Source organism: Mercenaria mercenaria, chromosome 18, assembly GCF_021730395.1.
Source record: "Mercenaria mercenaria strain notata chromosome 18, MADL_Memer_1, whole genome shotgun sequence".
NCBI lineage: Eukaryota > Metazoa > Mollusca > Bivalvia > Venerida > Veneridae > Mercenaria > Mercenaria mercenaria.
The window spans coordinates 47,971,690-47,986,814 of NC_069378.1; the positions used below are offsets into that span (position 1 = coordinate 47,971,690).

The 15,125-nt window shown below is 36.8% G+C and overlaps 1 protein-coding gene across 3 annotated transcripts in view; it reads left to right on the plus strand.

The window, feature by feature from the left end:
- The window catches only part of LOC123539260 (NEDD8 ultimate buster 1-like), a 44,931-nt gene extending 43,348 nt beyond the window's left edge, over positions 1 to 1,583 (plus strand). For 2 of the 3 annotated variants that reach the window (XM_053529452.1, XM_053529453.1), the window contains exon 17: positions 871 to 1,583. In XM_053529452.1, the coding sequence (XP_053385427.1) occupies positions 871 to 1,043 (173 nt within the window). In that variant the 3' untranslated portion in view covers positions 1,044 to 1,583. The remainder of the gene's footprint in view (positions 1 to 870) is intronic. The other variant, XM_053529454.1, reaches the window with a different exon arrangement.
- Positions 1,584 to 15,125: the final 13,542 nt, after the last annotated feature.

The following is a 15,125-nucleotide window of genomic DNA, read 5'->3' on the forward strand; positions in this document are numbered from 1 at the left end:
TAGGTCGAGTTCGAAAGTTGGTCACGTGCCATCAAAAACTAGGTCAGTAGGTCAAATAATAGAAAAACCTTGTGACCTCTCTAGAGGCCATACTTGTGAATGGATCTCCATAAAAATTGGTCAGAATGTTCACGTTGGTGATATCTAGGTCAAGTTTGAAACTGGGTCACGTGCCATAAAAAACTAGGTCAGTAGGTCAAATAATAAAAAACCTTGTGACATCTCTAGAGGCCATACTTTTCATGGGATCTGTATGAAAGTTGGTCTGAATGTTCATCTTGATGATATCTAGGTAAAGTTTGAAACTGAGTCAACTGTGGTCAAAAACTAGGTCAGTAGGTCTAAAATTATTAAAATCTTTTGACCTCTCTAGAGGCCATATTTTTCAATGGATCTTCATGAAAATTGATCTGAATGTTCACCTTGATGATATCTAGGTCAGTTTCGAAACTGGGTCATGTGCGGTCAAAAACTAGGCCAGTAGGTATAAAATAGAAAAACCTTGTGACCTCTCTAGAGGCCATATTTTTCATGAGATCTTCATGAAAATTAGTGAGAATGTTCACCTTGATGATATCTAGGTAAAGTTCAAAACAGGGTCACGTACCTTCGAAAACTAGGTCAATAGTTCAAATAATAGAAAAACCTAGAGACCATATTTTTCAATGGATCTTCATGAAAATTGGTCAGAATTTTTATCTTGATAATATCTAGGTCAAGTTCAAAACTGGGTCACATGAGCTCAAAAACTAGGTCACTATATCAAATAATAGAAAAAACGACGTCATACTCAAAACTGGGTCATGTGGGAAGAGGTGAGCGATTCAGGACCATCATGGTCCTCTTGTTTAAATTCTGTATTTGTTTTAGAAGATTCATCCAGTGAGAAGACTCCAGAACAGTTGAAAGAAGAAAAAGAAGCAATCGACAGACTTGTTTCAGATCTTCCAGAAGATGAAGAAGATTATCTGGACATTAGCCTTGATGAAGAGAAACAATTTCTACAGGAGTACAAGTCTCTCATACTTTCTCTCCGATCATGATTAACAGTTCGATTAACATTTTGATAGACGAACAATATCATCAGGCCATAAACTTGTAGCAATACAAGTCACTCATTCATGGTTCAGTGTAGAATATAATATTCTGAAAGATTAAGACTTAAGTAACAGTCACAATGAACTGTTGTAAATATCTTAATTCTGGAAGATGGAGAATATTTTCAGGAATTAAGTAAACTGTACAATTCTTTCATACTTTCCCTCTATTTAGAATTAACTGTACAGTATTGATTACCACCTTCTTGAAGTAAAAGAATATTTTCTGATGAAATAAATGAAAGTAAGGATATTTTTTCTGGACAGACTTCTTCACTAATAGAAACATTTTCTTCAAGGTTACAAATCATTCATCCCCTACCAGTCTGACTTCACATTTTCCTGTGATTGAAGAGAAACATTATTTTCTGCACAGCAGTCTTAGAGTAGAGAATAGTTTTCTTGTGGAAAACATATCTCTCTTTCATTCCGTACAATAATCTTACTGTTCCAGAATTCTTGAAGTTAAAGAATACTTTCTGATGGGATAAAAAGGGTCTTTCGATATTTTGTACCCACTCTTTCATCAATATATATGACTTTTGAGTTGAATTGACAAATGTTAGTTAAACTTTAGGCTTCGAATCATATAGAGTGCTCAATACCTTGCATTTAGCTTGATATTTGAACTAAGATTTAGTTGATACTAATTTGTTTTAGCTCAATTGTGATGAAAGCTTATTGGAACCACTCTCGAGTCTGTTTCCTGAAAAAAAAAAACAGTACTGGCGTCATCCAAGAGATCATGGTCCTGACCCAATTGGGGCTCGAACCAATGACCCCTGGATTGAGCTGCCAACACCTTATCCACTAGACCACTGCTCCCCTTAAAATGAAATTTGCCCTGTAGTGTAGTATAGTCCAGGTTTGGGCTTGCTTGAAGGGTTGCTGTTTTGAAAAAAAAAAGTCTCTTATTTATCTTATTTTGTTGGGTTTGATGTTGCTCCGACACATTTATAGGGGATATGGCTACTTTTCAGCTTTGATAGTGGAGGAAGACAATGCCCAGAGTTAGGCTGGAACCAATATCGATGAAGGGCAAATGATTTGAAGTCGGCAGCCATCACAACTCAGCCATGGAGGATACTCATATTTTATACTGAAATAGAACTTTGTTTAATGGTAATATAAGATTGAGGTTGGATTTGCATGTGTGGCCAGTGGAGTCAGTGTCAAGGAGGTCAAGGGCACGTTACAAAATATAAGATTATTAGATGCAACTGAAAATTCTTGTAATAATTGAACCGTGCCATGAGAAAACCAACATAGTGGCTTTGTGACCAGCATGGATCCAGACTAGCCTGCTCATCCATGCAGTCTGGTCAGGATCCATGCTCTTTCCTAACAGTTTCTCTAATTGCCATAGGCTTTAAAAGCGAACAGCATGGATCCTGACAAGACTGCACAGAATAAGAAATAATATATCCCAAACATTGAGAGTCCAGATGTGAAGGAATTATACAACAGTATGCATGTAACAGTGACTTTATTCAAGAGGTGATCACTGTCTGAGATATATTATTTCAATGCTAACATGTTATCAAGGATTATTATTTACATCATTGACAACATCCACTAAATATTTGCCAGTTTTGTAGGCACTGTAACTAAAAATACAAACTTCAAGTAGGAATTTTCTTTTATATATATATGTATAGCTAACTGCATCAGAGTATGTAGACTGAAAAAAATATTTCAGATATCATTTTCGGAAAAAGAGTTATTTGAGCTAAAAAAATGATCCCGGGTAAAATATTTGGAAAAACTGGAGACAACTCCGCTATGACTTTACTGTAGGTTTAGATGGCTATTGACCTTGTACTCCATGCAAACCATGCACTTTTTACCTCTACGCAGGAAAAAAACATGCTTAATTATGCATAATTTCTCTAAGGATTAACAACCTGAATAGAAAATTATGTAAAGATCAAATAATTTAATGCCCTGGGAAAGTGTTACATTTTCTGTGGTGAAATTTGTCAACAAACAGACGATTATTTTGAAAAAGTCAAAACCCACAGAATTTCACAAGGTAAAATATACTGACAAGGTTACTGTTGCAAAGAGAACAATCTCTTCTATCAATATATATGCGTCAAAGTATGGGAAAAAAATCTAGAAATATGAGAAAATTAAAACAATCAATTTCAGGACTGTTCAATGCATGACTGTCTTATCATGCATAGCATGTAACATAGATAGATTACTTTTCCATTGCAATGGTATAACATGGACAGGATTAGGATTAACAAACGGTGTTCACTAAACAATTTCACTATATAAACAGATTGTTTCCCTTGTGTAAAAAGGGCTTAGGGTAAGTCTCTAAGTTTTGTATGGGTTTCTTTTCTAGCACACCATTATGGTGTTTACAAAGTAACTGTAGAAATATAGCAAGTGTTAACAAAACCAACAACACGAAACGGGAATACAGCAGACAAAGAACAGTATGTGCATAGTACTAAAACATACTTATCTTCGAGGTGACAGTAAGCCTTTTGTGTCTGTTTGTCATAAAAAATCTGACTGACCACAAACTGGAGATGCTGATATACAAAAAATGTTAAACTGACAATGCTTTAGAGCCTTTGGTATTTCGACATGTGAAAAGTCACTTGAAAACATGTTGCTAAATGAATATTTTTATCATTTTTCATTGTTTTGAGTTTTTCATAATAACCAGTAAATTATTTAGAAAATATGCACTTTGTGTATGATAATTTTATATAAAATGCAAAGGTTGTACTTGTTATAAGATTGTTAAGGTATCTAAATTTTAATAAAATGTAATACTTTTTGTTTCCTTTGTGAGATACTGTTTTTAACCCTTTATCCTGTCTGGGGGTCCTAAATTAAAATTCAGTGAACAATTTTAACAGAATTGCACGTGTTTCTGATATTTCAGCTCATCTGAGCACATTATGCTCAATATGATTTAAAGGGAAGTAACAAAATATTTATCTGTTGACCTTTTTTAGCTTACTAGATTGATAACATTGTTTGGGTAGTAAAATCATGGCTGAAAATGGGAAGGGCTAGTTTCTGTGTATGCTTTATATTCATGCTTGAGCTGTGAACGGTTCAGGGCCGTCGTCATCGTCTGTTTAAAAACACACCCCCACATCGAAGAAGGAGGGGTAGATAGATATAGAGATAGATAGATTTATTTCGACAAAGGAATAACATAAACATGATGACATATAAACACAATATAGAATAAAACAATAGGCATCATTAATATTATATTGTGCAAAAGAGAACCATTGCATGGTCCCAGTACCAAGGATAGCACAAAAAAGAGCAAGCTCATTTCTGTTGAGACAAAGAACAGTTAAAAGCTTTCCGGATGATAACTCGAGAACACTTGCCTTGGATCATGAAAGCTGATATGGTGATAGGTCATGAGCAGCACATATCCCTTATTGATTTGAGATCAGTAGTCAAAGGTGGAGGTCACAGTGACCAGTTGAACGGGTTTCGGATGATGACTCATGGGCCTGTGATCACGCAAGTTTATAGGGAGGTTGGTCATGACCAGCAGATGCCCCTATTGATTTTGAGGTAAGTAAGTTAAATGTCAAGGTGACAGTGACCTAGACCAGTTTAGTGCTTTACGCAAGAATAATACGCCTAGGATCATGAACGTTGTAAGGGATGTTGGTCATGACCAGTAGGTGACTTTTAATGGTTTTGAGGTAAGTAACAGTGACCCAGAACAAATTACGCGCGCGCGGCTTCTGGGTGATGTTTCATTAATGGAAATTATTTTAGAATCAAAATAATTTAATTTTTTTTCTCAGATTTTCGCCTGTTAGATTACCGTCTGATTGTATGTAAAATTACCGTCTGCTATTGCTAGATTAAACGTGTCGTCTATATTGTTATACTTGGCTGATCTTTCTCCTTTTAGATATAAATTTAAGAAGACTTAACATTCTGATGAGTTCTTTCCTCCATTATAATATTTAACACGTTGCAAGCCTTGTACATAATATCCTGGTAGCACAAAAGACTTAGCAGGAGAGCCCTTAGGTGAACAGATCTTTGATAACGTGTATATCTATGTTAAAGCCTCATATATTCCTATGAGTAAAGGTAAAGGAACTGTTACGGTAATTAAAATCAACAGACTTCTTGCAATTACATGTTCTCATAGAGCTGCACACATCCTTAAAACAATAATGTAACGTTTGCAAGTACATTACTTTCTATACAAGCTTGAATAACCAAAAATAAATCATACACAGAATGTGTAACCTTATGTCAATTGTCATCACATGTCCACCAACATAGCTATTGATAGTTCACAGAAACAACCTTGCAAACTTTTACAGTAAGAAAGCTACTTTTGTAGCCCCCGACAACAAAGTTGTAAGGGGGTGTATACTGGTTTCGGGTTGTCTGTCTGTCTGTCCGGACGTCCGTCTGTCTGTCTGTTTGGCTGAATTATGGCCCTTTTGGACTTAGAAATCAGTTAATATTTTCATACCAGTCCATATTTTGCCTAACCTGTTCGTCATATGGCTTTGAAACTTTGACCACTTGTTTACCATCTTAGTCTACATATGTAGGCAAGACTTCATAACTAGGACATGGACTTTAGCTCAGTTACGCCCCTTTTTATGCCTCTGGCATCTACTGATGCGGGAGGCATATAGTGATTGGCCTGTCCGTCCGTACGAGGTTAACCAAATGGGACCGTTTCGTCTAGCATCAATACCACTAACAAGAATGACTTCATACTAATGCAGATGTAACCTGTGGCCATTCTTTATCTTCAGACATCACTGACCTCAGTTTTACCTTGACCTTGAACTTGACCTCGACCTCGTTTTTGACTTCGGTTGCTTTGTATCGACAAGTATGCCACCGGGGGCATCAAGCGTTTATTGAACGCATCTCATTGTTTGATTTAGAAATTAGTTAAGTTTTGCATATCATTCCATATTTTTGTCTTTGATAATTATATGGCTTTGAACACTTGCTTACCATTATGGTCACACATTGCCATATATTTCAAGACTTATCCAAATCCACAAATACAGGTACATTCTTTGTCTTGTCTATCTTTTTCTTTTGTCTGAAAATCTCTAGTAATATTTTGACCCCATACTTTCATCAATTCTTCGAATAGGCGAGCGCGTTGGCAACATAAAGCTCTTGTTTTAGACTTTGTAATATTTGTCTTTCAATGTATTATTTATTTTAGTACCTCAGAGTTCCACATTTCTTTAAGTTTTGTATTTTAAACACATAGATTAAAGGAGCAGTCCAGATATGAATACATTTTTTTTGTGTTTTGGAATTTCGGTACCTTAAAGTCCAAAAGTTCTTTTAATGTTAGGTATAAAACAGATAAAGCTGTTGTCTGAGTAGAGAATATGCATAATTAGATTGTTTGATTACCACAACTTTCAAAGTTGAACATAAAATTATACTATCAGAACAATAAAGAGAGGTAATAAAAATGCTTTCCATAATACTTCCTGTTAGGTCTATGAGATTGTCAAGCCTATGACAAAAATATGATAAAATAGTTGTGGGAATCAACAGGAAATTACAGTTAAAACTCGATATACTAATATAGAAATCCAAGGGACCAAGCATTTTACCTCAAAATTCACCTTGAAATGATATCTTGTGTATAATTTATGTTTTTTGGGGAGGAACTTGAAAATGTCTTTCAGATAGTCAGAGTTTTGAGATCAGTTAGTTGGAGATACCGAGTTTTGACTGTAGTCATTTTATGTTCATAATGGCAGCCACACTCTATATACTAGAAATTTTCTTTATTTAATAGGGTAAGTGAATGAAAATATACAATATGCCTCATACGCAAAATGTATGGAAAAGTACTATATTAATAATGTGCAATTTCCTTATGGTTTCCTGCTTCTCTGCCTTATACTTACATTAGGTGCCCTCACTATCTGGAATATTTTTCCTGCTCTTCTACAAATAAGAAAGAAGTCGTCATTGGAGATAATCAATTCAGTTCAATTGTTTGGGTCGACCTTGGTCTCAAGTAATACTCTATAGGTTTTGTTTGGAGTTATAAATGTCTCTAGTGCGTACTGGTCTCCAGACTCTAAAAGAACTGTTTCTTTTTTTATTACGGTGCTGCCTTTGTAAGTATAGTTTACCTTTACTTTATCTACTCCTAATTTTAGTGCATTGATCCGATGAGTTTTAATTAACTGTGCATTTGGTGTGTTGATAGGCTGATGGGGCTCCCTTGAGATATGTTCTTGGGTCATGCATTATTTCCTTGTTTACATCTCCTATTAATGGTATGTCCTTAACCTTTATCAGCCTGTAATCATCTGTACATGTATTTTGTGTTGTTTGTAGTGATGTTTGCTGTTCAGTTTGGTGATCTTCTGTAAGTGATAGTTTGTCTGTGGATGTTGTTCTTTTTGTTGTTGTCCTTCATTTTGTTGTTGTTGTTCTTGTTTTTGTTGTTCTTCGATTTGTTGTTGTTGTTGTTCTTTTTGTTGTTGTCCTTCGTTTTGTGGTTGTTGTTGCTCTTTTAATAATCTTGTCTCTTCTTCTTTCAATTGTCTTAATTCTTCTTTCAATTTATAATGTTGTTCAAGTAAGTCTTGTTTTGTTTGTTGTTGTTCTTGTTTTTGGGTTATTTGTTGCCCTTACATATTTACATCTCTTTCCATTTGTTCTATTTGACATAGATTTATGTCATGTAAAAGTTCTTATATTTCCTGTCTATTTTCTGTTGTTATGGATATACTGTCAGTGTCGTCCTTAGAAGGCAGATTGTCAGTGTGTGTTGAACTTAACGAATATGTTACTGTGTTTGTAATAATTGCTGTATCTGTGTATGTTGTGGCAATCATTGGCCCTTCAAATGGTTTTAAGCTATCGACTGAAGTGTTGTATGTTGGCAGACCCCAGTCAAAAGGTGTATCGGCATCTTCCTCTAATAGGATACCAAAATCCGGTGGAGATGCTATGTTGTCTTGTACAGGAGTTTGTGGCTGGACCACTGTAGATTGCTTAATAGGTTGTGTTGATGTAGAAATAGGTGTGTAGTTTTGTGATATGGTTGTTGAAGAGGTTGGTATTTGCAGTTGCTGGCTCACTGTTGATATACTAAGAGACTGGACCTTCTCCACTGTCTGTTTGTCTGTCGTTGTTTTGATGTTGTTTCTCTGTACTTTTAGTGTAGTTCGTTCATTGTTTAGTTTGGTTACTCTGTGATATGGAGATACTTTTGTTCTATTTCTGTTTCTGTTATCTTTGTTTTGCTGTTTTGGTCTGCGATCTCCTTTCCTACAGGTGTGCTCATGACGTTTAAGATTACTCGGCCTGCATAAAGGAAATGTTACACCACACTTAAAACGGCACATTACAAATGTCTCATGTCTGTCCTCTCTGTGTCGACGACACTGGTCTTCCCGGTCATAACCAATACAGCATTCTTTACATACATAGGCACACAATCTGTACTTCTTCAATGGTATCTTACAGTTTGGAGGTAAACTTGGAGATGACATTCTGTAAAATATATAACAATTTTATTACATTTTGGAAACAACTGGTTTTAGACGATTATGATGTACAATCTGGGTTTTATTTTTCAAGTGGATTTTGTAGTTGAGATCTGACAGCTTTTCTATTATGACATAGGGACCTAACCAACGATTCTCTAATTTTTTGCATTCTACCTTTAACTTTTGTTTCGTTGGTCAGCCATACCCTATCAAGTATTTGTGTTCACGCGATGGTCGTAGTGTTTCTTTTGTCTGTCCGACGCTAGCGCTAAATGACGACGAGCGATTTCATGCACATTATACATAATTGTTTGTTTTTGCTTGACATACTGACTTGGCGATTCGTAGTGTTGGGCCGGTAAACATGCACCAAAAACTAAGTCAGGTGGCAATATAGGTTCGTGATACAGTAGCATTCGACTAGGTGAGTACCCGGTTGACTCTTGTACCGAACTTTCTATACGCTAAAAGTAGAAAAGGTATATGAGTATCCCAATCACGTTGATTGGTTTTTACTATTTTGGCTAACATATCAGCTAATGTCTTAAAGATTCTTTCGCATAAGCCGTTAGTCTGGGGATGAAATGGTGAACAGCGCGTCTTATCGATGTCAAGTCTGTCGCACGGTTCCTGAAATAAATGAGATTCAAATTGTCTCCCCTGATCTGTTACGATCTGTCTAGGTACTCCAAAGCGGCTGATAAACTCTGTAATAAAAACATCAGTACAAGTACTAGCTAACATATTTGGCAATGGATACAATTCTACCCATTTTGTGAAATAGTCAATGACTCCGAGGATTAAATCTATTATTGTTGTTTGATACGAGTAATGGTCCAAATTTATCTATGCCGACTCTCTCTAGCGGACAGTCTACTTAATATTGTTTCATGCTAGCTTTCGCTCGAGTCTGGGGAAGTTTTCGGGGCTGATACGTTTCACACGTGTTACACCATACTTCTACATCACTGATACTATTAACCCAATAAAATAGTCTGTAACTTTATTTTTGTCTTGGTAATGCCAAGATGGGCTGCCTTTTTGCTGTTGTGTATTAGCCGTAATACACTGTCTCTGTAGTTTCTAGGTACTATGAACTGCCAGTAATGTGTACCATCATTATTACTCCATTTTCTATACAGCAGTTTGTTGTGTAGTATGATACGGTCCCATTGTGACCAATATCTCTTGATTTCTGAACCTAAGTATGAAATTTCTGTCCATGGGGGTCGTCTATTTTCTGTCTTCCATGCTAGCATAAGTTGAAGTTCTGGGTCACTATTTACATCTTTTTGTAACTCTTCTATGTCTATTGGTTTTACCCAGCTATCTCTCTGTTCAACTGATGGACCAGCCACCGGGTTTGACTGTACTGCGTTATCCTGGATCCTAGGATTACACTCATCTCTGTTCATTGAAGTCATAAAATCTATGGCTTCCTTATTCTCTGGGATTTCTTGTGTAACACTTCTACACATATCTTTCTTTGTCTCATCCTTTGATGATTGTTCACGTCTTTCACAGTAGTTACAGGGGTCACATGGTCTCCTTGACAAGCCGTCATAATTAACATGTTTCGCACCACTCCGGTGAGAAATTTCAAAATCATAAGATCCTAATGTCTCAAGCCATCTGGCTAATTGACCGCTTGATAACTTCATATTCATGAGCCAAGTTATAGTGGCGTGATCTGTCCTTACCTTAAAGGACACACCATACACATAATGATGAAAATATTTAACCGGTTCAACTACTGCAAGTAGTTCTCTTCTAGTTGTACAATATTTAACTTCTTGTTTATTCAGTGTTTTGCTGAAATAGCCTATTACTTTCTCTACATTGTTCTGTACTTGTGAGCACACGGCTCCAATTGCAAATGAGCTGGCGTCGCAGTATATAATGTATTGGTCTTTTGTATTGGGATATCCCAGAATAGGGGCTGATGTCAAAGCATCTTTTAACTTTAAAAATGCTCGCATGCACTCATCCGTCCAGATGAAGGGAGCGTCCTTGTCTGTCAATCTGTGTAAAGGGCGAGCAATTTGAGCAAAAGATTTGATAAATGAACGGTAATATCCTGCTGTTCCAAGAAAGGCTCTAATCTCTGTCACGTTCTTAGGCACTGGCCACTTAGTTATTGCTTCTATCTTGCTTGATTCTGTCTGAACTCCTTCTTCCGATACAGTATGTCCTAAGAAATTTACCTTTATCTGAAACAAGAAACATTTGTTGGGAGATACTTTCAATTTTGCCTCTTGAAGTTTTTGCAGTGTCAACTCTAACTTGTACAGGTGATCTTCAAATGTTATATATATATATACTATCAGGTCATCTAAATAAATTAAGAGAGTCTCATATTGTAAGTCGGTCATTATTAGCTTCATGAGGCGTTGATAGATACTAGCACTGTTACACATTCCCATAGGCATCACTTTGAAGGCAAACTGCCCTTTGTGGCATACAAAAGAAGTCTTGTCTTTGTCATCTGGGTGCATCTGTACTTGGTAGTACCCCGATGTGCAATCTAAAGTAGAAAACCATTTTGCACCTTGTAATGAATCTCAACAATCACGTGTTCTTGGCAAAGGGTACGAATCTTTTAAACAAACTGCATTGATTTTCCTGTTATCAATGCACAGTCTTATCTCCCCTGATTTCTTCTTAACCGGTACTATGGGACTACTCCAGGGATCAGAACTAGGTTCTATTAAATCAGCATCAATCATGCGCTGTATTTCTTTCTCTACGCCTTCACGCGTACTTATAGGTACTCTTCTAGGTTGCTGCTTTATAGGTGGTGCTAGCCCAGTATTCACTCTATGTTGTATTCTGTCTGTCTGACCTAGATCTGTTTTTGACCTAGAAAAGACATCTTGATATTTTATTAATAACCTTTTAACTTCAACTAGTTGGTCTTCTGTAACGTTTGGCTTACAATTTTCATATATTGATTTTAAGTTTTCAGGTATCTCTTGTAAGGGGGACAGATCTTCTTCTATTGTAAAGATGTTGTGAGAAGGCCCTTTTATTTCTTCTGGCATTACTACTTCAACAGGTTCAATCTGACAGGCTTTTGTATTTTTATACAATTTAACAGGTTTGTCTGTTATGTTCATCACTTACTGGTATGAAGTCGTTATTGAGGTTAACTAAGGCTTTACCCACTAGAACACCTTGTTTTTGCCACACGTCACTTGATGTTTCTATCATACCTGTGTTACAAAATCAAATGGCTGACTGTCTAATGTGCATTTTATAATTAGCTCGCTGTCAGGAGGTATCGTCGTATCTTGTGCTAACTGTATTTTGTATATTGAAGGTGCTTTGTTCTTTAACTGGCAGACTACTTTTTTCTCACTGCAACAGAATAGAGGGACCAAAAATGTCTATCTGAGCTTTATTTCCATGCAGAAAATCTAATCCTATCACCATAGGTACTTCAACATCTGCAATAATCACCTTTGGTCTGTATTTATATCGACCAATCACTATATCAAGTTCTATCATACCCTCTGTTTGAATAGGTTTACCATCTGCTGCCTTTAAATTGGAATGACCTTCACATTTTAATGATAAATTATACATTTGGGCTAATTCTACATATATTTTTGGGTGTATAATAGTACAAGTTGCACCGGTATCAACTAACGCTTCTAATACTGTCATAAATTTTAACTGTCATATACATTCCATTATAGTTTGTGGGTCGTTTGAAATTAAGTGCTGTATCTAGACCCTCAGTTACAGCCTCTTGAAGTTTTCCTGGTTCTGGGCCTGGTTTGCTTGTCTTGTACTGAGTTGTAACTATTCTGGCTAGGTGCCTGTCTATTTTGATGATTTCTGTATTGATTGAAATTCTGAGTGTTATGATATCTGTTATAAGGCAGGTCTGCTCTCTTGTCTCTGCTGTCACAGTCTTTACGCATATGTCCATTTTTACCACAATGAAAACAAACAATATTACTCTTATTCTTTGTTGGCTTACTAGGTTGTGGAGTGCTGTTTTCTATCTTTGCTAGTCTATCTTCTATTCTGTTAATACTCATGTGTTGGAAGGCCTGCTGGTAGTCATTTTCTCTAATACCACGACTGAAGCTCATGCTCTTCCTTCTTTCTTGAAGAAATAGTTGACTTTCTATTTAATCATTAATACAGCTTTCTGTAGAGTATCTGGTCTGGATTGTTGTACGTAAAATCGCAACTCACTATCATCTAAAGCTTGTAAGAAATATGTGATGGCTTCTTGTTCTACTGTTAAAGATGTAGCTCCTGGGAATGATTTTCTTGTAAGTTCTTTAATGCTAGATGCGAGGTCTTGAATAGTCTCATTTTTCTTCTGTCGTCTGCTCCGCAACTGCGCTTTGTACAGGCTACTCTGGTTATTAGGTTCAAACTTTTCTCTGAGGATCTCCTTTACTCTATCATAGTCATTCTGTTCATCTACTGAAATGTCACTTAATGACATAAGGGCCTTGCCTCTCAAATTAATCATTAAATTCATGGCTTTATCAAGGTTTGACCATCCATTCATTCTGGCTACAGGTTCAAATTGTCGCAAATAATTTTCAAATGAGGTGGTACCATCATATGTAGCTGGTACTATCTGTCGTCTTAAAGCTTGGTTATTACTACAATATCCTACGTCTATGTTTCTAGGCGCCATAGAAACATGTGAATCATATTTGTCACCTGTCGCTAAATGTGATTGCTTAACGTCCGAATAAAACCTAGGGTTGTTATAATTGCAATCATTAAGTCTACTTATACTCGGTTGTGTCATAGACACGGCTGTAGTATCTCTAGACATCCGTACTGGACCATCAGTAAATTAATCATGTCCTTTATCCCCAGGGTCTCTGCGTGAAGCCTGTCGTACCCTAGGTGTCGTTGCCACCTGCCCGTGGTTCGCAAATACTTGACCGTCAGGTAGTGTGTAAAACTCATGCGACCACCCCGAACCCTCAAGACTTGCTTGCTCATAATTAAACTGTCGTCGGGACCTTTCAAGGACCAAAGGATTTACTGGGTAGGATTTTGTTGCAACCTGGGATCTCATATTATCATAACCGTGGCCACGGCTTTCTGCATTAATGGTATCCTTCATTAGGACACCCTCAGCCCCACACCTGTTAATTTCTTCATTCTCCAAACATCTGTACTGACTGCGTACATTCGTCATTTTCCTTACTGTAATTATGGTCCATTAACGCCCCGGACACAGGCGGTTCTACGCGGGTCCGTCTGTCCGGGTTAGTCTGTATCTGTCTTGGCAGTCTTAAGGTCACCTCCCCGTTAGCTAGGAGTCGCCAAGATTTCCTCATCCAGACTATCATTTTCCCTAGGAGTGAGAAACGTTCTAGATTTTCTATCGTAGATTGAATTGTCATTTTGCTGGTTCTGTTTATGGTCATCTTGATGAGGTTTATCTGTATCTAACTCAATTAAGTCGTATGCTGAAGTAGGGGGTTGATCTCCACTCATCATGGTATCTTTGAGATTACTGACAATGTCTAAACCTAATAATCAATGAAGGACTGCTCAAAATCTAATAAAACCTGTAAGGACTCAGTTGTTTGGGGTTGTACTGTATTATGAGAGACGTATAGATGAAGTGCATGCAACTGATCCGGTGGCCGAACTTTCAGAGCCGGTGCACATGCGCAGTGCATGCAACTGAGCCGGTGATCGAACTCTCAGAGCCGATGCACATGCGCAGTAAAGATACCCGCATAAAATTTAGCAATGCCGCACGTTAAACTGACATCGATATCAATCAACGCATGCGCAGTTAAAGACATGTGAGAAATGGAAACGTAGACATACGAAGACGCACTCTACAGTCAGGAAATCGGACGCATCATACAGTTATAGGCGGTCCGTAGTAAGTAGGTGGAGCGATGATATTATGATAAAGTTGTCAGCGTTTGCGCGGTGGCAAGCAACAGCTAGAAACGAAAAAGACGTTTAAATCATTAAGTAGCCTACATTGAAAGCATTAATCATTGATATTTAAAATATTACAAATGTTCATTGTGTAAATTAATATGAACCCGGGCGATAAATTAATTAATTACCGTAATAAATCTACCAAAAGTTTGTATAGATGATAGAAATATAGATCTAACTAAACTGAAATATATAAACTATACTACAATGTATATAAATCTATAAAGCTTTAATATAATTTTTTTAGGGGGGGTGGGGGGGATAATTTTTAAATGGAGCCAAAAACGATACCTTCACGGTCCATATAATTACAGTAAAATGTATCATACAGCTATTGGACATAGGCATTTATGAGAGCAGGGAGCAGAATGCGAGGTTTGCCTTCTCATTTTATGATAGTGTGGGGGACAGCCCGTGTTACACCCACACTTTAATTTAGCGCAAAAAGAAAAAGAAAAGAAAAGAAAACAAAAACTCTCCTGATTTTCTCAGTAGATAAAGTGGAAAACCAATTTTATAGATCATTTAAATATAAGTTGTAGTACAGCTAAGGATTTAATGAAAATTAGCG